Source organism: Mus pahari, chromosome 6 (genome assembly GCF_900095145.1).
Source record: "Mus pahari chromosome 6, PAHARI_EIJ_v1.1, whole genome shotgun sequence".
Classification (NCBI taxonomy): Eukaryota; Metazoa; Chordata; class Mammalia; order Rodentia; family Muridae; genus Mus; species Mus pahari.
Window position 1 is genome coordinate 70591388 of NC_034595.1, and position 23942 is coordinate 70615329.

Sequence of the window (23942 nt, forward strand, 5' to 3'; positions counted from 1 at the left end):
TGCAGAATCTCAAGGATGGATGGAACCTTCCAGAGACATTAAGCCGAACAACAGTCTGCTCTTGCAGCCGTCCCCCCTTTACCTCCCTCTCTCCCCCAGCTGTAAAGCTGCTGTGTGCCAGCTTTTATCCCTTGGCACTCAGCCATGATCATGGGAAGGCACTGCTTAGGAAAGCCAGGCCTGTGGTAAAGTGTTTCCCTTTAAGATGGTGTTTATGGCTCCTACTTATAGCTGACAAGAGATTCGGTAAGGTGTGGTGGTTGCACCTTGAGTCACAAAAGTTATCTGGATTGAGCCAGATCTGACTCACATTGGTAGCATTCACTTTAGTCTGTGTCACCATCTATAAGTGCACCCAAGAGCTAGAAGCACAAACGGTTGCTATGATACTAACCAAGTCAGTACAGTGAGAATAAAGTGTGCCACCTTCAGAGATGGCGTTCAGGTGCCCCATGGGGAGGGAGATGACTATGTTGAAGAAAAACCCTTTGAAAGCCACCACAATTTAAGGTGAAATGATGACAGGAATCAAGGTCAGAGAAAGGATGGCTATTTATGGGAGCATGAACAGATCTGACTTGTTCCGGGGAATGAAGACAAGTGGTACATGAAAGAAGGAGGGATGGAGAGTCCTCTGCGGTCTGGGAGAGCATTCTGCATGTTGCCAAACCTGCATTGCTGCAGCCTCTGATGGCCCCTCCCCCATCACTTACACACACACACACACACACATACACACACACACACACGCACACCTTTAAATGTTGCCAAGCTAAGAAATGTAGGAAGGAACAGAGCTTTATGTCTTAATAGACACAGTGCAGGGACAAAACACCACTGTCTTAAAGAGAGGTAGCAGGTGCTGCCAAAATTCCGGGGCTCAGAATAGAAGCCCAGTTTCCAGACCCATCTGGTTGTCATGGGGCAGTTGCCCCATTGGGCTAGATCGGGAAGCATCTCTCCCTAGTGTCTGACTGTAAAGGCGACACAAACAAAAGGTGGGGGAAACTGCTGACTACAAGTGGAACACATGTTAGAGGATTTCCCACTCAACTGGGCCTGATAGAAATGTACAGATTTCAAATCTTTCCTCTCCAGGACTTCTTGCAGTGAGAGACATCAGCCAAGCGGGGACACAGGAAGCCTTTAGTCAGCTTTAGGTGAAACAAAATACTCATCACTGGTCCACCAAGGGCCCAGACTTCAGAGACTCTGCAAACCTCACTCATGCCAACCTATGCACGCACCCGAGGGCTGAACCTGGACAGCTGGATCACAGACATCACAGTGCTTGAGAACCACAGTTCACCGTACTGGAAAGGCCAGGAGGTGGGCCTGGGATGGCAGCCAGCACAGCTGTGTGGAGGAAGTCACCTCCAGCAGTATGCTAGGTCCAACCTAACTGAAGACTAACCCATGTCCCTGGCTCCTGGAACGCTGATTCCCTTTTGCGAGATGCGGAATACTCGCATCTCCTACCTGGATCTCCAGAGTGACCTTTCTAATGTTACCTTGGCATCTCGGGGGTTGTGGAGGTTACCAAATGGGACTGGGATGCTGGTTTTGCCGTGGTCCTATGTGATGGTGGCCCAGGAATGGCATCTTTAGGAAGCACTAGGAAGACTTGAAGGGAGTTCAGAACTCAAGAGCTGTGTGAACCTTTGGAGAGGAGGCTTCAGGGCTCATAGCTGTGGAACAGTGACCAGCCTTGTGGGAAGCAGTTAGAAGAGCTGCTTTCCAAGGATGGTGCTTTAGGGAAGAACTTTCTGCGGTTTGAATGAGTTGCCCCTCCTTCCCTATAACTCTCGGGCATTAGTACTTGATCCCCAGTTGGTGGCTGTCTAGAGGAGGCTTTGGAGGTATAGCCTTGCCGGAGGAAGTGTGTCACTTGGAGTGGGCCTTGAGGTTTCATTTTGAGTATGTTCTGCTTCCTGCCTGCAGTTCAACATGTGACTTTTCATCTGCTCGCTGCCAGGCTTCCCTGCTGTGACGGTCCTTCAGGAACCAGAAGCCCCCAAATAAACTCCTCCTTCTCTAAGTTGCTTTGGTCATGATGTTTTATCACAATATAAAAGTAACTAAGGGGCTGGTGAGATGGCTCAGTGGGTAAGAGCACCCGACTGCTCTTCCGGAGTTCAAATCCCAGCAACCACATGGTGGCTCATAACCATCCGTAACAAGATCTGACGCCCTCTTCTGGAGTGTCTGAACACAGCTACAGTGTAATTACATATAATAAATAAATAAATCTTTAAAAAAAAAAGTAACTAAGGCAGCCGGGCGTGGTGGTGCACGTCTTTAATCCCAGCACTCAGGAGGCAGAGGCAGGCAGATTTCTGAGTTCTCAGGCCAGCCTGGTCTACAAAGTGAGTTCCAGGACAGCCAGGGCTATACAGAGAAACCATGTCTCAAAAAGCAAAAACAAACAAACAAACAAAAAAGTAACTAAGGTTTCTCTTAATGCTGTATCTACATGAACTGGGAATTCCAAAGCCAATGGCAATGCCAGGAGTTTTGTTTTTTCCTTTTTTCAATAACTCTTTTGTGGATTTTATTTATATGTGTGTATGGATGTTTTGCCTGCATGTATATATTGTGTACCACGTGCATGCCTGGTGCCTGCCAAAGCAAGAAGAGGGTGTCGGATCTCCTGGAACTGGAGTTACAGTTGTAAGATACCATGTGGAAGCTGAGAAATTGATCCCGTGTCTTCTGGAAGAGCAGCCACCGCTCTTGACTAACTATCTCTCCAACCACACCACCAGATTTTCTGTCAGGATCTAAGAACATGAACTTTGAGGGTTTTGACAAATAGCTGCTGCTTGTGTCCTTAAAACATCTGCCCAGACTACCACCAAAACAGAGGCCATACTTGTGAGTACAGGAGGCAATGCCCAGCTGTGCTTGATGAGTCACTCCACACTTGAATATAGATGGTATTCAGTAACTTGGTTGGTCCTAAAACCTCCTTTATCCCCCAAATTAGCTTCTTCCATTTTTCCTATATTTGCAGGGTGTTCTTACCATGACTTAAGCCATTTTCTCTCCTTTCCTCTAGAGTTTCAAGTGATCCTGATTTCATCTCTGCCACAAAACTCCTCCAGGCCTTTCCCCATCTCTCTCCTCCCCATCCTGGCCTGTTTGACACAGGATTGGTCCAGAGGGATGCTGAACCCACAATAGCGACGACGTTCATGATCCACTTACGCTATGTCTCAAAATCTAAAGACCCAAAGCCTCCAATCTACCCCCCCCATCTGACCCACACACAATCAATCAGACAAGACACACGATGACGTTTTTCCCAAGTGCAGAATCATGTATATTCTGAGTGACTCAGCTATTGACATTCAAGTTTTGACCAGTTTCAAGATGCTACCAGACTGTGGAAAGACCACACACACCCTGAATCTATATTACGGAGGAAGACTTGGTGTTGGCATACATGAGTCAAGGGGTTCAGGCTATGCAAGGTACCTCCAGAAGGTTCTTTGGCTGCCTTACTCTTTTCAAGTTGTGAAGTACCTGTGTCTAGAAGGAAGGCCTCTAAGAAGCTGCACTCTGTATTTTGGGGTCCCTACTACCACTAAGCTTGCTAAGGCCAAGAATACATAACCTCTTCCTTTCTTGACTCTCTCAGGAGCAATGAGGAACACACTACACTGGGAGGTGTCTGTTATCTCTTCCCAGACAGACAGCTGTGCTTCGTAACTCACTTCAGCCTCAGAGTGCACCATGAGGTAAATGAAATAGGCCATTTTCCCTGTCTACAGAATGGGAAGATGGAGACACAGAGCTCAGGTGCCCAGCTGTGTTGGGAGAGCCAGGGCCAGACTCCAGCTCTGCATCCCTTTGTTCTTTCCAGCAATGTAGGCAGCTGTGGCAAGTATGGCGGGGCCACAGAGCTGAGACTCAAGAAAGCGCCCATGGCCAGCTGTGATATGGAAATCCCAGAGTGGGGCTAGGATCCAGATGAGAGTCAGCTTTCTCTGCCTCTAGACAGGTAGTTCTGGGCAATAACACCGTTGGCAGACATCTCTGCCAGCTGGGAAATGGGCCTCCTTTGGCAAAGGAATCTGGAAACACTCTGAGCCTCTCTACTCAGGTAGGGCCTAGATGGACTTTGATCAATGAGAAGAGGCTTGGGCTAAACACTGGGCATCTATCAGTGTAGCTTCTTAGGGGCCAATGCCCGGCTCCCATCTGACCACTTCCAGCAGGAACAGAATATAACTAGCCTTCTTTTAAAGCCACCCGTGAGTGCTAAGGAAAGGATACCAGTCTTAGTCTATGAGGGTGAACTGTCATTTTCAATGGTATAGACACACACTAAGATTACAGTTTAGTTCATGCACCCATGGGTGAGACTGCATAGAAACGATAGCAGTGAGGTATGACTTCTGTCACATGGCACCAACATTTTCAGGTGTATGACTGTCAGTTGGTGAAATCTGGTTTTCACTCATTTTAAAGGCCAATTTCTATTTAAGTGTGTGTTGTGGAAAAAAAACCCATTATCATTTGACTTTATATATATGTTATACTTACAGTAGAGTACAGGAATTATGTGCCTATTGGGTAGTGGTGCCTTCAAAGTAGATACCTTAAGGAAAGTATATGTTTACTCCAGTGTAGCTGACCCAACTCACATTTCTAGAATCTTCCTTGGAAATTGTGAACTTCTATGCTTCTTCAGGATGGGCAAATCTTTGTCCTTTATGATAGGTCTATAGTTATTAATAGCCAAAGAGCATTGTGTCTGGTAAGTACAATGAGTGGTGGAACTTGGCACTGCCTTGGCAAGTAGCAGGAGTTGTGTGTGTGTGTGTGTGTGTGTGTGTGTGTGTGTGTGTGTATGTGTGGTGGTGGTGGTGGTAAGAAACTAAACAAGGCCCGTTGATAAAGTTATGAGGCCTCTTGCCTTTGATGGCTACTGATGTAATCCCAAAGAGGAAGCCTCAGAGTTCTTGGTACCTGCCATAAAATAGCTGAAGAGGATGGTCTCCGAGTGAGTATAATGAGGTAACTCGGGGTGGATCTGGTCATTGCTTGCTTTCAGTTAGACCTTCTATACGCAGAAATAAAACTCCGCCTCTACCTTTTCTTCCAGGGGAAAGATCTCATCTACTGCTTAAAGAGTTATAAAGGAAAGCACTTGATATCTTGTCTACAATAGCCCACTCACCCCTCCACAAATACCCGAGTGTTCCCCGATTTGGAAAAATGGGTAAAGGACAGGTTCCTGGAGTCTGGATAACAGGAGCATGTCCAGAAGAAGCAGGGGGAACAGTCAGTCATCGCCCGGTAGCTTTCTGTGGTAAAATCCCACTGGCTTCCAGATGACAAGTGGGCAGAGTCCATTGAGAAGGAAAAATCTATGGTGTTGCGTTCTAGTGCACAAGAAACAGAGAGTGTGGCCGTAGCTCATCAGATGCATTTCCAGCTGAGGCCAAAGGCAGCAAAGGCGTGTGAAGCTGCTGGAGCTGACATTAGGTAAAGCAAGGATGTGAATTCCGAGAGACAAAGCCATCCGTAGAGATCCCCTGTTACGAAGCAGGACACATGCCAACCGGCGAGGTCAAAGGATGTTCCACTTCACCTTCTACGGAGCGCTTCAGTGAGAAGCTGAATGCCGGGGGAATGTGGTAAGATGGTGACCAGAGAGGAGCATCTTACCCACCTGCACACGCCTCTGCCTCCGTCTCTTGCACGTGAGAATGGTGTTTCCAGGAGCCAAGTTCATGTTCGCTGCTGCTAAGGACCAGGCACAGCAACATGGACTCGGTGCCTTAACGCCCCACCCTTCCATCCACATGCTTGCAATAGACGTTGGTCTCAAATCGATCATTCAGGAAGTTGTTCTCGATGAGTGCTTTTTATATGAGTCTTTACAAAACCCACAAAGCTAGGCGGTTTGTTCAAACTGTTATTAGAAAGGATGCTGAGTGCCCGGATGGTGTTTTCTAGTTTCTGTGCAAATGAAATCACGTTAGTCCAGATCTAATTCACTGAACACTACTCAGGGAAGCAGTAGCATTTGGTTTAAATGCTGCTAAGAAAGCAAGAATTCACTGGAATCGTGATGCAACCCTGTTAATGCTGTAGCCAGGTTCGGGCAACATGCACAGGTGGGGCCCCCATTGTTTTTGCTGAGGAATCCCGGGCCTCTCCCAGTTCAGGCTCACTCTCACTAGAGGTAGACCCATTGGTGATGGCATAGACACTCTCTGCAACTCCCTGGGCTGAAACGCAACCATTTGGCTCATTCTTCTCCCTGGGACTTGCCAGTCCCGGGAGGATGGCCATCTTCCCAGTCTGCCTGTTTGGCAGCAGGGACATAGCATAGTCTGCAATGATTGCCCCCACATCTAAGTTGCATGCCTGGTCGAAGGCCAGGAAGCCGACATTGGCATTGGCCTCACACACCATGAAGGAGCCGTCATCCATGATAAGAAGGTCGATGCCACAGAAATCCATGCCCAGGATGTTGGACACCTGGATAGCCAGCTGCTTGCCTTGCTCGGTCAGTGGGCACTTGACACCCACACCACCTGGAAAGAAAGCACAGCAACCCGAAGGTGACAAAGGCCACTCACTGATGAGGCTAATGACCTTCAAGAAAGATGGGACTGGTAACAAGGGAGGAACGAGACAAGTACTGTTATTTACAGTGCTACTTAAGTTTTTAGAAAGTTGGAACAGGAGAGATGGCTCAGCGGTTAAGAGCCCCAGTTGAGCTGCCAGAGGACCTTACTTTGGTTCCCTGCAGGTACTCACAAATGTCTGTAACTCCAATGGATCCAATGTCCTCTTTTGGTCCTAATAGGCACCCACACACCTATGGCATAGACTCAGTACTTAAAATATTTAAAAATAAAAATAGATATTGGGAAATCACAGTGCCTGATACACAGTATGTATTCAATAAATGGTTGTTAGAAAAATGAAAAGTGATAATCTACGTACTATATAGTAGATAGGAACAACATACTTTATAGTTAATGATAAGGGTCAGGGCAACTACCCAGCATGTACAAGGGTCTGGGTTCAGTCCCGAGTACCAGAAAATGAAAGATACTAATAATACACTGTCAACCTCGGGTCTCCAGGCACCATGCGTACCCATGCATACCACGAGGTTCCGTACTGTGGCTCTGCTCATGGCTACTGTGTACATGAAGACAATCACTGTGTGCTCAGAGCAGTGTCAGACAACCCAGAATTTGCTTGCATGGCCAGAGTATCTCACAACTGCCTGCCTGCACAGGCATGGGCCATGTGCTAGCCCAGGGCAAGAACCGCCTCACAACCCAGTGGTTCTCAAGGGGTTGGTCACCTCTTTGTGAGTGGAATAACCTTTTCACAGGGTTCCCATACCAGATACCCTGCTTATCAGATATTTACATTTCCATTCATGACAGTAGCAAAATTACAGTTATGAAGTAGCAACATAATAATAACTTTATGGTTGGAGGTCACCACACCATGAGGAACTGTATTTAAAGGGCGGCAGCACTAGGAAGGTTGAGGACCACTGCTCAGAATCTCTGTCCTTCTAACTCCACTGCAGATGGTGTGGTGTTGCCTGGGGACTTTTAGTGAAATAGGACCCAATCAGCAAATGGGCCTCTTTATAGTCAATGAACTTGGAGCACACAGCTGCTGAGTCAGGAAATAACTGTAGGGCTTTTCTCTTTCTTTTCCCAAACTACCAACATAAATTCATTTACCAAGTCTGACCAGCATCTTCTGTGATAGGGACAAGGATCTATATCCCTATGGGATGCCTCCATTCCCCATGACAGAAAACAAGCTTTCTGAGTGAGCTACAGGGACAGACGGGATTCCCTACGATTCAGCCAAAATACAAACTGCAGCTTTCTGGCAGTTTCGTGCATGAAGGGAAAAGGCAATCTTCAGTTAAAATTCGAAAGTAAAAATCCCCTGGCCTTGGTTCAGGGCCTGGGTATGGCGGCCTTTCACGCTGCAACGTAACACTGCCATCTACAAAGTGCACGCTTGAGAACTATGCAATCGAGTCTCACAACGCCCTCTAAAAATCGCAAGATAAAAATGTCTGATGTTGTAAGTTTGTGCTCTTGCGCTGGCTGCATTCACAGCCCTCCAGGGGCATTTGGATTACAGGTAAGGCCCATCTGTAAGGCTTTGGTAAACGAACTGTGGGGCTGATACAGGTTCAAGTCTAACTCCTCACCTGCTTCCTTATGCTGTCCACGTTTTATTCAGAGTGACCTTTGCTGGTCACTTTCTTGTCAACCCTTGACTGATGAGTCCTAACATCTACACAACAATGTTTTATACATCAATGTCTTGACACCTGGACTGTGTCTTTTGGCCCAGCCCCTGACTTCCTATCCCTCTCTGGACTGCTAATGGTCAAAGGAAAGGCTCCCTTCTCGTTTTCTGTGAGGTCCTCTGCCCCCCACCCCCACCCCCACCCCCACCCCCCACGCCTTCCCTGTCTTACCTAGAAAGCAGTTGCTTTGCATGCGGCCATCTGTGGAGCAGCGCAGCATGGAGCCGATCACCTGGCCGCCCACCACCACCACCCGGATGTCCTTCCCGTGTGACTCCTTCACGTACTTCTGAAACAGGTAGGGCACGTCGTGGCGGACCAGGTGGCAGATGTCAGAGAGGTGATGCTTGTCTCTGGCCAGAAAAACAGCTTTTCCTTCAAGAAGAAAGATGGAGAACAAGAAAGACCGCTGGACAGGCTGTACAGCTGTCTGACCATCCTATCTCCCCAGTCTGTCTCCCAGCCCCAACCAGGTACTAGCTTTCTGGAACTTTCCGTGTATCGGCCCCTCCTATTTCTTTGATGAGATTCTTTTGTCTTAGCAAAGAGCACTGAGCCTTAATGTCTTCAGATTTTAACCCCACTGTCTCTCTCTCCACATCTGATTTTTGTTTGATTGCTTTTTTTTTTTTTTTAAATAGGGTCTCACTCCGTAACCCACACTGCTGTAAAATGAAAACCCTGATGCTCCAACCAGAGCACTGAGATCAGAGTGTGTCCTCTGCCTGCTTTTTATTTCCTTTTTCAAAATGAAACTATATTGTATCCCAGAAACTCAGATAAGGAACCAAAGCCAGATTCTGAGACTCCTAAACTGGTCAGTAAGTGCTTCCTTCCAACCACTTCAAGGTGCTACAGTCCTGTCTGTATGTCTGTCTGTCTCTCTCTGTGTCTAAATGCTCCGAACTCCACACTGGGATTAGTATATATGGCAGACACTCATCTTTGTTTACAGAACACAATTAGATGAACGTAGTTTAGAGGAATCTCAAGTGTAGGTTAAAGAGGACAGCCACAACACAGTAAGAGGCCCACAGGGTCCCCGCTGCCGCCATAAGACGGGCCTCTGGGCTCATAGGAAGGGACCTGACAGACACCCTCCGAACTTCCATTTTTGTGTGTGGTATGTACATATATTTACATATATGTGAATGTTGGGGACATGGGGGACAGAGATCAATGTCAGGGGTGTGTGTGTGTGTGTGCATGCATTCGCACACGCACAGTATGTATGCATAATGCATGCATGTGAATATGTGAGCACCCATGCATACAGACAGGTGTGGAGGCCAGAGCAAGATGCCGGGTGAGTTCCTCTATCAATCTCTCCGTCACTGCCTGGACACAGGGTCTTTGAAGCTGGCTGTTCTTGCTAGCTGGCCAGATCAGCCCGCTCCCAGCATCCACCAGTCTCTACCCACTCCAACCCCAATGTTGGGTTGGGTAGGCGCACGTGAGCCATGTTCAACGTTTGACAAGGCTGCTGAGGTCTCCAACTTAGGTCCTCATGTCTGCACCAGAAGTGCTGTATCCACTGAGCCACCTCCACCATCTCCTCAGCTCCTCCACATTATTTTGTTGGTGCAGCTTTTCTCAGTGGGACCGGGAGCTCACCAATTAGGCAAAATCGATGATCCCCCTGGTCTCTATTCTTCAGAATGAAGGTCCCAGGCATGCACCACCACACTTAGCTTTTTATGTGGGTGCTGGGGAGTCAAACCAAGATCCGCACACTTAGTAGGCATGTTGCCAACAGAGCCATCTTCCCAGTCCCCTGTTTCTTCCTTCTAAGTGAATGAAATTTGCTATTTGACCATCCTCACTTGATTCTACAGAGAACGGCTCCCATCCTGCGGCCCTCTGGGAGAGCATTCCTCTGTGATTCACAAGTGCCCGTTTGCTCCTGGAGTCACCTGCGCTCCTGCTGTCCTGCAGCACCTGCTCTCTAGCTGCATCTCAGTGCCCAGGTCGGAGCGGCATTCCCAACATGTCTGCCCTGCAAATCTAACATGGGCATGCATGACTGAGCGCTCTCTTAGGCAAAAATGGAAAGGAAATGTTTTCCCTAGGTTTCCTATCTCTACCACAAGGGAAGTGGAACAGCTCTGGAATCTTAAAAAATAAAATAAATAAAATAAAATAAGTCAGGGTTGGGGGCTCAGTGAATAGCACCACTTGTGCAATCCTGAGAACCTGAGTTTGAATCCCAGCACCCACATAACAGGCAGAGATCCTGTGCATCTTACTGGGTCTGCTGGCTGCCAGGCAAGTTAAAAAACTTGAGTTTTCTGATTAGCCTACAAGCTGTTAGGTGGAGTGTGACAGAAGAGGGTACTGACGCTTTCCCACGGGCTCTACATATGTGTGCATACACACACACACACACACACACACACACATTTAGATACTCCGCAGTGAACATTGACTGCATACCTCCTGTCACCTGCCACTTGGACATCTTCAAATAACTTGCTTCCTGCCCCCAAATTTCACTGGGTGTCTACGATTTCATCATTTCAGGAATGGTTGAACATTACATTTTGTTTTATTTTTATAGTACTGAAGACTGAAGCCAGGGTTCTTAGTGTGCTTGGTAAGCACTGTGCTGCATCCCAGCTTTGAATGCTGGCTACATTTTGGAGAGTTGCTTTTCAGTTTTATATCCTCTCTCTCTCTCTCTCTCTCTCTCTCTCTCTCTCTCTCTCTCTCTCTCTCTCTCTCTCTCTGGTGTGTGTGTGTGTGTGTGTGTGCACGCACGTGCGCATGCATGTGTTTGAGAGAGAGAAAAGAGAGACAGACAGACAAAGAGATGGGGGGAGGAAGGAGAGAGAGAATTTTATGAGTGTGGTGTGTTAATGGAATAGAACAGCCCATATTTAAAAACAGAAATGAGAAGATGGAGAGGTTAAAGCAGCAGATGGTCTTGCAGAGGATCAAATTTCATTCCCAAACCTCACTCCAGTTGTGAGGGTACAAAGACCCTCTCTGGCCTCCTCAGGTACTATGCACAAGTAGTACAGGTGTGTATGCAGGCAAAACACTCATATACACACACACACACACACACACACAATCAATTAAAAATTTAAAAAGTTTAAAAACAGAAATGACAAAGGTTGAGTGAGCTCCTCCGTTCTTCAGGCTCAGAGGAGCTTGTGGACACTGTCTGTCACAAACCCTGCAATGTGACGGTCTGCACTATCTAACCTATGAGCTTGAAAGCACTGACTGTTCTCTGAATGTCTAAATCAGGCCCTACAGCACAGCAAGGGTCAGCATGTATGTTTAGGATGCAGCACTTTGCTCCAGAAGCCTTGGTCCCAAGTGTGCTATGCCATCTGAGTTACACGCCACTACTTCAGGAGAGGGGGACTACTTTCTCTCTCTCCTGCCGAGACCTCTGCCGCACTCCTCTTCTGCCTTGAGCACTGTAGCAGGCCTTACAGCAGAGGTTTTCAACCTGTGGGTCAAAACCCCTTTGGAGGTCAAATGACCCTTTCACAGGGGTCGCCTAAGATCCGTGGAAAATAGATACTTATAGCATGATTTATAACAGTAGCAAAATTACAGTTATGAAGTAGAAACAAAAATAATGTTATGGTTGGGGGTCACCACAACATGAGGAACTGTATCAAAGGGTCGCAGGATAGGAAGGTTGAGAACCACTGCCTTATAGAGTCAGGTGCTCAGGACCTGGTCCCCACCCTGAGCATCATTTAAAGCTAGAACTGTCGGGCAATGTAGCCCTGTACTAGAAGAGCAAAATGCTACAGAAACAAAAGGAAAGAATATCTGAAGTGGGAAAAAAAAGGGAGGGAGCCCAGAGGTGTGCTGGTAGAAGAAATGAGGTCAGGAGCTGGCTTGAGCAGATGAGCAAAGACAGAGCTAGTGAAGTCAAGAGAGCAGATGGTTGTGGGGCAGAATGTACACGTGTCTCTCTGGTGACTAAGGACAGCCTGGAATGAAGGAGGCTGTCTGCACAGGCCATGGTGCCACGAGCAACATGGGCTTGGTCTAGCAGGTACCATGGGGACTTGGGAGGGTGTTCAGCAAGAGAGAGCAGCTCTGTTTCCGAGAATCTACTCAAAAGAAAGAGCAGATGCTCTGGCTGGGGACTTGAGAATCTACAGTCAGCTCAGGGGAACGTCTGCTGCAGTCGTTGAGGAGAGGTAGGCGTCTGACAGAAGGACAGAAGGGACTGACAGAGCAGCCGGAACACTGAGTGTGTAGAGCGTCCCTGTGCCTCAGAACTGCAGTTGCATGCACTGACCCCCCCATCCCCACCTCCCCAGCAAGCCCAGCAGTACCACTGACCCCGGTGCCCCCGTGTGCTCTTCACCACCACTGGGTAGCCCAGGGGCTCGGCTTCATCGATCATTTTAGAGAAGTCTTCGTGCCCACCTGCCAAGAAAAGGCGAGAATCAATAAAGTGTTGGCAACGGGGCAGAGGCTGGCCCAGCACTTGCCCATGTAGAATATGCTGATGAAATCCATCCAAACCCAGCAGACACAAACCACGCCTGTAATGTGCAAGGTAGGACCAGAGGAAGGCGACTACCAGCATCAAGCCTCTGCATCCACGCCAGCTGTGGTAATCCTCATGGCACCCTTACAGTTGGGTCCTTCCCAATGGCCGAGGGAACAGGACTCCAGGATGGTCCTGCCAGATTCCTACCTCCCCTTCTCTCGAGTGGGAGAGAGGCCATTGAATTTATGGGAGTATAGATTATCACTCTTGGGATTACATTACTAGTCTGTTAACCTTGAGCCTATCGGAGGTGAGGAGAGCAATGATTCTTGGTGGGCCTGCTCTAAACAGGAGAACCCTTTAAGAGGAAGCAAGTCTTCAGAGCATTTTCTGTTGGTCTTGAAGGAGGCAAAGTGCCATGCTGTGGAGAGGGCCAGGTAGCAGGGAAGAGTATGCAGCCTCTAGGACCTGTGACTGGCACCCTATTGATTGCCAACAAGGAAGTGGGGACCTGCTTGTCACCTCCTTGGAGGTCTCATACTATCAAAGCATTCTTTTTCTGATCTCCTTTCTACTTCCTCTGTTCTAGCTTCCTCAGATGCTCAACAGCTCCCATCCTAAGCAAGTGGAGTCCTGCTGCTGGACCCTCACCTCCCTTAACTCCAATTCTGTAACCCCTCATCAAACTGCTCAGCAGTTACAGATTTCAGACACTCCCCTCAGCCTTCACTTCTGTAAGCCTCCTCTGATGGCTCCTCTCCTCATCACTGAGCGGAAGCAGTCTTCTTGTCCTGAGGAGACACGTGGGCCTCTGATGAAGCCATCTTTCCCACTGGCCTCTGTGACACCTCGGCTCTTTCCTCTTCTCCTGGGCATCTGCCCAGGTCCTTTTATAGGCTCTTCTTCCATTGCCACAAAGATTCCCTCCCCCCGCATCAGTTTATGTTTTATTCTTTTGTTTTCTATGAGATGATCTCACTTTGTAGCCCAGACTGACCTCAAACTTATAATCCTCCTGCCTCCACCTCCCAGGTGCCAGGATTACAAGCATGCATCACCACACACAGCTCACTTTTCAGCTTTGTCAAGACAGGGTAAGCAGTCCTTCATATTTCCTGCTTCACACACACACACACACACACACACACACACACACACACACACACACACACACAATGTCTGCCAGACATTCTGGGCCCGAAGGCTGAAGATGGATGCGCCAATTTTACAGAGAACTTCTGTGGGGCTGTCCAGGCAGCCAGCTGCCTCTGTCATTTCTACAGTTTTGGAAGCTGATTGCCTACACTTCCTGCATACCCGGGTAATATTTATTCCTTCTCAAGTTTCTGATAAGGTTGGAGTCTGGATAGTTATAGTCTTACAATTAATCTTAACTTGTTCAGGATTTCAGCATAAGCAGTCATAAGTTTTCCACATAAAACCCTTTAACTGGATCCTTTAGGGCACTATTCTTTTATCCTTCATGTCCACACTGAGTAACCTGCTGTGCCTCTCACTTCTCTCAGCATAAGAGGAGCTTCCGAATCCTCGTCCCCAGCCTTTTGCAAGCTTTGGGTTCACTGTTCACTGCTTCCCAAGCATTTCCTCTCACGCAGACTGTAAATGTCACAAACACATCAAGCATCCACTGAAATCATCCTCCTGCCAGCCGCTCACCCACACATTCAGCTTACTTCTTCCTCTTGACACCTACTGACCCAGGACAGAACCTAGTCACCTCCATTCCTTCCCACACTTCCTATACACAACCTACCACTGCCTACCCTGTCTCTATTTTGTCTTATGTCATTCACTCTCCCTGTGGTGGCCAACATGATCTGCAGGGTGACTCTGAGTAGGCATGTCTTGATCAGAAGCCTCCTCTTAGCCTCTTGTTAGCTATCTTGTTGGCACGCAGCATGCCGCATCCTCTTATCTTTCCAGTCTTCAACTCTCTGAGCACCCTTAGCCCCCTGTAACTGCCGGCGATGCCACCCGCTAGTTATGTTCTCTTCGCCTCTGGCTCTCCTTCTGCCCTCTATTCCGGGCCCTTCTTTTCCCAGGCTATCGTTAGCTTAGATGATGCTACCTCTTCAAGGAAGTGGTCCTCAATGGCTGACCACTGCACTGGAAGCTCTCCTATGGACTCCTGTACCACCTAAGGCTCCGAACGTTGACACACTGCATGGAAACTGCCTGTATTTTTGCAGCCCTTCGTTTCTGCGGCCCTGGGAACGCCTTAGGGGCAGGATTGTTCTAGGACAATTCTGTGGTGGTTTGAATAAGAATGTCTCCCCAAAGGCTCATATAGTTGATGTTTAGCTCCCAGAGAGTGGAAGAAATTCCTTGATAGATTTGAAGGATTAGGTAGTGTGGCCTTGTTGGAGGAAGTGTGTCACTATGGTAGCCTTTGGGGTTTTTTTTTCTTCTAAATGTTTATTTATTTATTAATTTATTTATTTATTTTGACTTTTTTGAGACAGGGTTTCTCTGTGTAGCCCTGGCTGTCCTGGAGCTCACTTTGTAGACCAGGCTGGCCTCGAACTCAGAAATCCGCCTGCCTCTGCCTCCCGAGTGCTGGGATTAAAGGCGTGCACCACCACACCCGGCTTAAATGTTTATTTATTATTATAAATAAGTACACTGTAGCTGTCTTCAGACACACCAGAAGAGGGCGTCAGATCTCATTACAGATGGTTGTGAGTCATGTGGTTGCTGGGATTTGAACTGATCTTCGGAAGAGCAGTCAGTGCTCTTAACTGCTGAGCCATCTCTCCAGCCCCGGCTTTGAGGTAGATGTAGCTCTCAACTACTTCTTCAGGATCATGCCGGTTGCCATGGTCCCCACCAAGATGATAATGGACTAAATCTCTGAAACTGTAAGCAAGCCCCTAATTAAATGTTTTCTACTATAAAAGCTGCCTTGGTCATGGTGTCTCTTCACAGAAATATAACACTGAATAACACATTCTCTTACAGGGATTGGTCCATGTTTATCAAATGACTACAAACAGAGAGTGGTCAAGGTAGTTCATACAGAAGGACTAACCCAGCATTTAATATGCCAATTCCCCTAAAGGTAAACAGACTCATAGGGAAAAGCAACTGGAGTCACAGGAAGTTTCTTGGAGAGAGAAGAGAGACATCAGTATTTTGGGAAGGAGTTATAAGTATATTTTTGGGACACTCACCATAGGAGAAGGTGTCTGGCATGGGGACCCCATGTCCAGCCAGCTCTTGGAATGTCCAAAACTTGTTGATGCAGTTTAAGATGCTTTGAGGACGGTTGACCAAGCGGCAGCCCAGCTTCTCCAGGTGCCTCAGGATGGTGATCTCACTATCCGACTGGACAGAGGGTGTGGATACTCGAACCACCACCACGTCGGGGAAGGTGGTCAGGGGTTTCTGGCTCAGCTGCAGGCCTGCAAGCAAGGACTAGAGTGAACTCACTGCTCAGCAGAGCTTTGTCAACTGTCAGAAATGCTTCCAGAATTCAACTGGCCAGAAAAGAGCCTCAAAACTGCCACATAGGCATGGTGGTGTGTGCTGGTGTATGGTGCAAGAAAGTGGTAGACAGCACTGTCCTCATGGGCAGAATGTGATTGTGACACAAGTAATGAACAGAGGGGAAGAGAATGTAACACACCAAGATTGGCACAAGTTAGAAGAGTCCATAGCACAGCTACAGTCAGGCCCTGCTTCCCCTGGGGCGGGGACTGCTCTAGGGCCAATGGCTGGGGGGTGGGGGGCATCAGTGCTGTCTGCTTTTGGAATCCCTACACTCTTCAATGTCTGAGCCTCATGAAAATCTACTGGCTAGAGCATTATGTGTGACCACTTCCTATGATCGTTTGTTTTGTTCTGTTTAAAATAGGACCTTATGATGTAGCCCAGACTAGCTCAAACTCTCAATCCTTCTGCCTCAGGGGCTGAGACTCCAGGCTTATGCTATGCCACACTTAGCTAAACATAGTTATATTTTGTATATGCAAATGTCAGTGTGAGATGGAGAAATAGGGCTCTAGATCTGCTATGTAAAGTATCTAACAGGTAAAATGACAGGTTCAACTCCCAGCTTGGCTTAGGATTCAAAATAACTAATTCACTATGGACTCAGCTATGTAAATAGATGCAGGTTGGGGAAAAGGAAAAGAAACACACATTTTAAACATTAAGAATAGGGTTACAAGTTTGTTTGTTCTCTCTCTCTCTCTCTCTCTCTCTCTCTCTCTCTCTCTCTCTCTCTCTCTCCTCTTGCTATGTAGCCCAGGTTGGCCTCACTATGTAGCCCACGTGGCTTTGCCTCGAAGCAACACTCCACTCCACTCTTGCCTTAACACCCCTATAACAGGGTTATCATCATGGGCTCCTATGACCAGTCTTTTTTCTTTTTATCTAAATTTTCCAGAATTTTTTTTCATGTGTATATTATTACAAAACCAAAGTTTAAAATGTTTACAAAAAATCAGTTCAACACTTAACAAATACTGAACTCAATATTCATTAAATAACACTTATTAGAAGATACTGTAACATACACAAGTGGCAGGATCTGAGGCTGTCTGCTTGACTCTGGGCTAACCAGGGCCTCAACCTGATGTGACGACTCAGAGGACCCTGAGCAGCCAACATGTTACTGAAGGACTTCTGTGGAGAATTCTCTGGCTTGCCTTGCATGACACCAAGAGGCAGAGCTAGCCATGAAATGCTTTTTGTCTGTTTTGTGCTGACTCCAGTCCCTGGAGCAGTGCCCGGTGCCTGTTTGGCACTTGGTATTTGTTGAATTGGACAGGGGCAGCAGAAAGATGGATCTGGGCTTCACCAAGTTCCGTTACTCTTCTATACCTTTAGAATGGAGCGGGCACTGGAACATGGCACAGACAGAATGCCAGGGGTAGATGTGGCTATGCACACTGCCTGGTGCCTCTCAGCCCTGACACCCTAGGGTTTGTCTGACTCCAGACACTGAGCGTCTACAGGGTACAGGGCACCCTGGATGGAGGGAGGCTGGGCACAGGCTGTGTGAAGCAGCGAAAATTGGATTTCAAGACTTCCTCAAAGCATCTCCCAAATGTCCTAAAGAAAACCTTGAAGTACGGTCTACAGTCCCACCTTATGGGCTCAAACATAATATATAACCAAAAACCAAGTGCAAGTGAGGTCACTTTCTCCAGCAGGGATTCAGGTGTGGGTGTTGCTCATCGCTAGAGTGTTTACTGACCACGTATGAGGGCCTGAGTGCAAGGGCCTCCTAAGCTTGCACAGTGCTGCACAGCGTCTCCTAAACTAGGCATGGGAGCATACGCCTGCACCCTCAGCCCTCGGGATATTGAGGCAGTGGGATAAAGAGTTCGAAGGTTGCTTGGGCTATGTGGCAATGATATGGTTACTATATCAAGATTGAAGTTCTAAGCTGAGAAAGACGAAGAAAAATCTCAAAACAAAAAAAAACCAAACAACAACAAAAAAAACCCAACCAACCAAAAAGCAAGCCGTCCACAAAAAGGACCGTGGGGCTCTAACTTAAAAGTCGGCCATTCCAAATAATGTACTGGTTATTTTTTAAAGGCGTGGATGTAGAGGGACAGTCAGTAAGTCACTTCTGCTGAAGCTGTGAGCCCAGCAGGGAGAACTGTCTCAGGACTCGTCTGTAAAAAGCAGCTGGGTTAGGTTCATTTGGCCACCAGCAACAGGATTGCTTAAAGCTGCTTTTCCTGTAGTTTGTAAAAAAAAAAAAAAAATTCTCTTTCCCTTCAGCCCTTGGGCCAAGTATCGGAGAAGTAGGGACAAGGCAAAGTTGGAAGAAAAGGAAAGGTAACCGCACTATCAAAACAGAGAAAAAAAAATAGGGAAGCCCAGCACATCATCACACAGTGAGACAGAGACCAAAGATGCTTTACAAATCAACCAAATGTCACACACACAAGGCACTGACACTGTCTTGGCACAGATATTCCAAAAAGCAAGGTAGGACAATTTTTTTTTTAATCACTCAATGAGAAAATAGCTTGGCAACAGAAAAGCAATTTAGAGAAGCAAGAAGCAAGAGAAGCATCGAGCTTTCAAATCCCAGCACAAGCCATGGACACACAGACTTCTACACAGGAAGGACAGAATTCCGTCCATCTCTGGGAATACCGACCACAGTGCACAGAGAGAGCACAGCCGCTACGAGCAGCGCACAGACACCTGGGAAGTCTTACCAGGACTTCATCTCTCTCCTCCAACTGTAAATCTTTGGGCCTGGCTCATCCCCACAGAAGCCTTTAATAAATGAAGAATGCAATGGGTTAAAGCGGAACCCCAAAGGCTCTGCCAGGCCTGAGCACAGGTCAGGTGCCTGCCTAGGCTGCTGCCTAGCCCTGTATAAGAGGGACATGTTGGGTTTGGGGTTATACCAGTTCCATGTTTCACATCAATGGATCCAACTGCAAATGGAAAATACTAAAAAAAAAAATCTTAATTCATGTCCATATTGAAAATGTTCAGGCTTTTTCCTTGACATTACTTCTTAAACAATACAGTACAGTATAGCAACTATCTCTAGGGCTGGGGGTATAGTTGAGTGGTAGATCATTCACCAATTATATAAAAGGCCCTGGGTTCAAACCCCACCCACCTTAAAAAAAACCTACAAAGAATCCACAATCATTTACACAATGTTCATACTGCATTGGGTACTGTAAGTGACCTGGAGGTGTGTGACGTATAGAAGGAGATGCGCAGGTGGCACATTAGGGCCTGGAGCATCCTTGGCTTTTGATATGGGACAGAAGGCTCTAGAACAATCCCATGCAAATATTAAGGGATTGCCATGCATCTTTGTCCTCTGACATTTCTGATGCTCCTGCTCTGGACCATTCTTCACGTGCTTGCTCACTCTCTTCACGCTATGAGACCTTTACCCACATAGGTAATTTTCACCATTGGCATCGATTCCCCGGCAGGCCCCTGCTAAGCCTAATGCAGGGATACAGCTTACTGAACATGTCACATTTCCCAGGCTCCTTCACATCCTCATCGTGGCCTGCTGGCCTCACACCAAGGGAATGGAGAACCGGTATGAACTGGAGGATGAACTCTGATTGGCTGTGGTGATGGGAAAGAAAGCCGCCCTTGTCCTCAGATAACCAGGGACTTGACATGACTATCCTCTTAACCCAGGGAGGCAGGGGAGGAGGGGAGGATGTGAACAGCTTCTGGGCCCCTCCATCCGTCAGACCACGTAAAAAAAAAAACAATCAAGAAGTGATCAGAGAAGTCAGTAAGATAGTAGGGGGCAAGGATTAGACATCAAACTGGTTCATGTAACGACCCGGCGAGGATAAATCAACGTTGTGGAACAGAAACACCGTTTTTATCCATCTTCTACTTTAATGGGTGACTGGATCCCACCTTCCTCTTGAATTCTGCTTCATTTGGAGATATTTTAATGTACTTGGTGCACACCTGTTATATTAGCTTGCTTTTCTGTTGCTGTGATAAACCAAACAGCCACAACCAAAAGCAACGTGGAGAGGAAAGGGTTTCTTTCATCTTGTACTTCCGGATAACAGCCCATCACTGAGGGAATTCAGGACTACAACTCAAGGCAGGGACCTGGAAGCAAGAACTGATGCAGAGGCCATGGGGGAAAGTTGCTTACTGGCTTGCTCCCCGTGGCCGCTTTCTTATACCTCCCAGGTCCATTGGGACCACCTGCTCAGGGGTGGCAACACACACACACACACACACACACACACACTAGGCCACACCCTCACATCAATCATTAATCAAGACAAAACTGCACAGACAACGTGATAGAGACCTGTTTTCAGCTGTGGTTCCCTCTTCCTGGAGGGATACTAGAGCTTGTGTCAAATTGATTTAAAACAACAACAACAACAAAAAAAAAAAAAAAACCCAACTACCTAGCACACTTGTAATCCCAGCATTGCAGAGGCTGAAGCAGAAGGATCATAGTTCTGGGGCCAGCCTGGGCTACACAGTGAGCCCTACCCAACAATAACCCAGGGCAGAAAAGTAGGATAACATCTTCAAAGAATCAAGTCTGCTTCCATCACCTGTAGTGGGATGGATTAAGTCCAGCCAGAGTAAACCTTTTCATGTGTGTGCAGTGGCACATGAACGTACCTTACAGTGGAGATGGAGTACTACTCCATATACAGACAAAAGCAACAAACAAATCCTGCTTCCACGGTAGAGCTTTAAAACTTAACTTCACAAAAGGAAACTTCAACACTAACCTGGATCCCAGTACACTGGGAAACCAAAGCCTTTCCTACACAAAGCAAGCAGCAGAAAGAGCAGGGCGCTGGGGACTGGAGCATGGTGTCCTCACTGGGGCACCTGTCCAGGCCAGTGTTTCAGCAGGATCCCGAGACTGTGGCTGGCACTGCAGCTCCAGGGCCAGGCATTCTGGTTCTCTGGAGGGTAGTTATTCCTGTCACCTTCTGCATGTGTGCTGTGTCAGGAGGAAGCCGTGCCATCAAAGCACAACAGGCGTCTGTCCTTGCTGCTTTTCTCATGGGCTCCGTGCTCTGCCCTGCCCCCACCCCCTGCGCCACCTCTCCTGAGGGAGATCTATGGATTCCGGGGTCACCACTGTGCTTAGCCTTCTAAGGTTCTGTGAGGGAAGACGGTCGGTCAAAGAAATCTCCTCTCCATCTCACTGAAACCTACAGTGACTCGTGTGGCCTCTTCCTTTCCCTCGAACTACTTATCCGAGGTCTCTTATATTTTCCGAGGTCTCTTAATTCAGTGCAGCCTTTATTGAACCATTGGCTTGAGGCAGACACACCTTCTAAGCAGGACACAAAGGTGAGCCAGGCAGCCTTGGCTCTCCCGGAGCTCACAGGAAGCTGAAGTCTGACTCAGTGCGTGCATTACTTTGTCCTTGTTTGGAGGTATTTTATTGGGCAGCTCCTTTGGGTCATGGGTCAATCTCAGTTTGGGTTTACCCAGGACACCCTGAGACCACAATGTAAGCTCATGCAGCCAAACAGGCGGTGATGTCAAGAACCTCTGAGAGAGGAGTCTGGGAAGGGGATGTGGGGAGTTAAGACCGTGATCAGTGAGTTGGCACCCTCTGGAGGGGAACCCCCCAGCACTGAGTACAGATACACCCACCTGAGGGGAGGAAGCTGGAGATTTAGGGCATGGATTTCATTCTCCATGCATTATGGTGTGTGTGTGTGTGTGTGTGTGTGTGTGTGTGTGGTGTTAGCATAATGGGATCCTGGCAGCAGCAGTGGAATCCAGCAGTCAAATGGTTAGAGGGTAAGGGACCCAGGAGTGGGGCGCCAGATAGCTGAAGAATAGCCACTATTCTAATGACAGAGGGTAGTGAGACAGTGTCCCTGGGATATTAAGAAGAAAGCCAACACATGATTGCTGTTAATGCCCTGGGTTCCCTGTGCAGGGCTCGTGGGATGGCAATAGACGGGAGCTTTGGGATGGTTCTCTCTGCATGGGGGAGAACGGGGGACTGCTTCAACAGGACACGGGGCTCCCAGGGTGTCTGGGCACAGAAGGAAGATGTGAAGCTAATGTGTGTATTCTGTCCACTCTGATCAGAACTAGCACCAAAGAAGGGCTTAGAAAAACTTCCCAAGAAATTGCCATGAAGGCAGAATGGGCTTAGCCTTCACCCTAGAGTGTTAGCTAAGCTGTCTGCTGTGTCTCTGGACCTATCTCCCCTTCTGTGAAAGGCAAGAGTCCCAGAACTTGGCCAACCTTCCCATCACCAATCAACATCAGCACCTCACCAACATGGCCTTTTTCAAAACCAGGAAATGAGTCTTATCAATTCCTTCACTCAGCCACTCGAGGCCCATATCATTTCCCTGGACTCCAGACACCACGGCTGCCCACCCCTACCACCTTGGCTGTGTGACCCCCACATGCTGGGCAAGCACTCAACCACGGAACTCCTCTCCCAGCCTTTACAGTTTCTTCTTCTGTCCAACTGTCTGTCCCTTCTCATCTTTGCCGTATCCTCTCGGACCACACCAATGGGCTCTAAACTCCCTTGTCAGCCTCTCCTGGTGAGCCTTCCTTTCTGTGCCAACTAACAGTTTATCAGCCTGATGCAAGCTAGAGTCATCTGGAAAGGGAACCTCAATTGAAAAATACCTCCATCAGATTGGCCTGTAGGCAAGTCTGTGAGGCATCTTCTTTTTTTTGTTGTTTTTTTAATTTTTTGGTTTTTCGAGACAGGGTTTCTCTGTAGCCCTGGCTGTCCTGGAACTCACTCTGTAGACCAGGCTGGCCTCGAACTCAGAAATCCACCTGCCTCTGTCTCCCAAGTGCTGGGATTAAAGGCGTGGGCCACCAGGCCCGGCTGTGAGGCATCTTCTTAATTGGTGATTGTTGTGGGAGGGCACTGAGGTTGGGGCTCTCCTAGGCAAATGGTCCGCAGCTATACGAAAAGCAACCGATGGAGCTGGAGAGAAGACTCAGCAGTTAAAAGCACATAACCTTTCTCCCAGAGGACCAGAGTTCCAGCTCCAGCAACCACACTGTGGGCTGGCACCTGCCTTTAACTCCCCCTTCAGAGTAATGCAATTCCTCTGACCTCTGCAGGCACACGCTCACATGCATGTATGACACACGCTCACATGCATGTATGGCACATGCTCACATGTACGTATAGCACAGGTTCACATGTATGTATAGCACACGTTCACATGCATGTATGGCACACGTTAACATGCATGTATGGCACACGCTCACATGTATGTATAGCACAGGTTTACATGTATGTATGGCACACACTCACATGCATGTATGGCACACAATCACATGTATGCATGGCACACGCTCACATGCATGTATGGCACACGCTCACATGTATGTATAGCACAGGTTTACATATATGTATGGCACACACTCACATGCATGTATGGCACATGTTCACATGTATGCATGGCATACGCTCACATGCATGCATGGCACATGCTCACATGCATGTATGGCACATGCTCACAAGGGCCTGCTCATACAAACATACAATTACAAACAATAAAAACAAATCTCTACAAATATTAAGATAATGGCAACAGCTGGGCAGTGGTGGCGCACGCCTTTAATCCCAGCACCTGGGAGGCAGAGGCAGGCAGATTTCTGAGTTCGAGGCCAGCCTGGTCTACAGAGTGA

The 23942-nt window shown here is 47.8% G+C and overlaps 1 protein-coding gene across 1 annotated transcript in view; it reads right to left on the reverse strand.

Annotated features, from left to right (window-relative positions):
• Positions 1-5856: 5856 nt before the first annotated feature.
• Positions 5857-23942, reverse strand: part of Rimkla (ribosomal modification protein rimK like family member A) — a 24872-nt gene continuing 6786 nt past the window's right edge. The window contains exons 2-5 of the mRNA XM_021200936.2: positions 15977-16207; positions 12632-12718; positions 8489-8692; positions 5857-6551 (exon numbers count right to left, since the gene is read on the reverse strand). Of these exons, the coding sequence (XP_021056595.1) occupies positions 6094-6551; positions 8489-8692; positions 12632-12718; positions 15977-16207 (980 nt within the window). The 3' untranslated portion in view covers positions 5857-6093. The remainder of the gene's footprint in view (positions 6552-8488; positions 8693-12631; positions 12719-15976; positions 16208-23942) is intronic.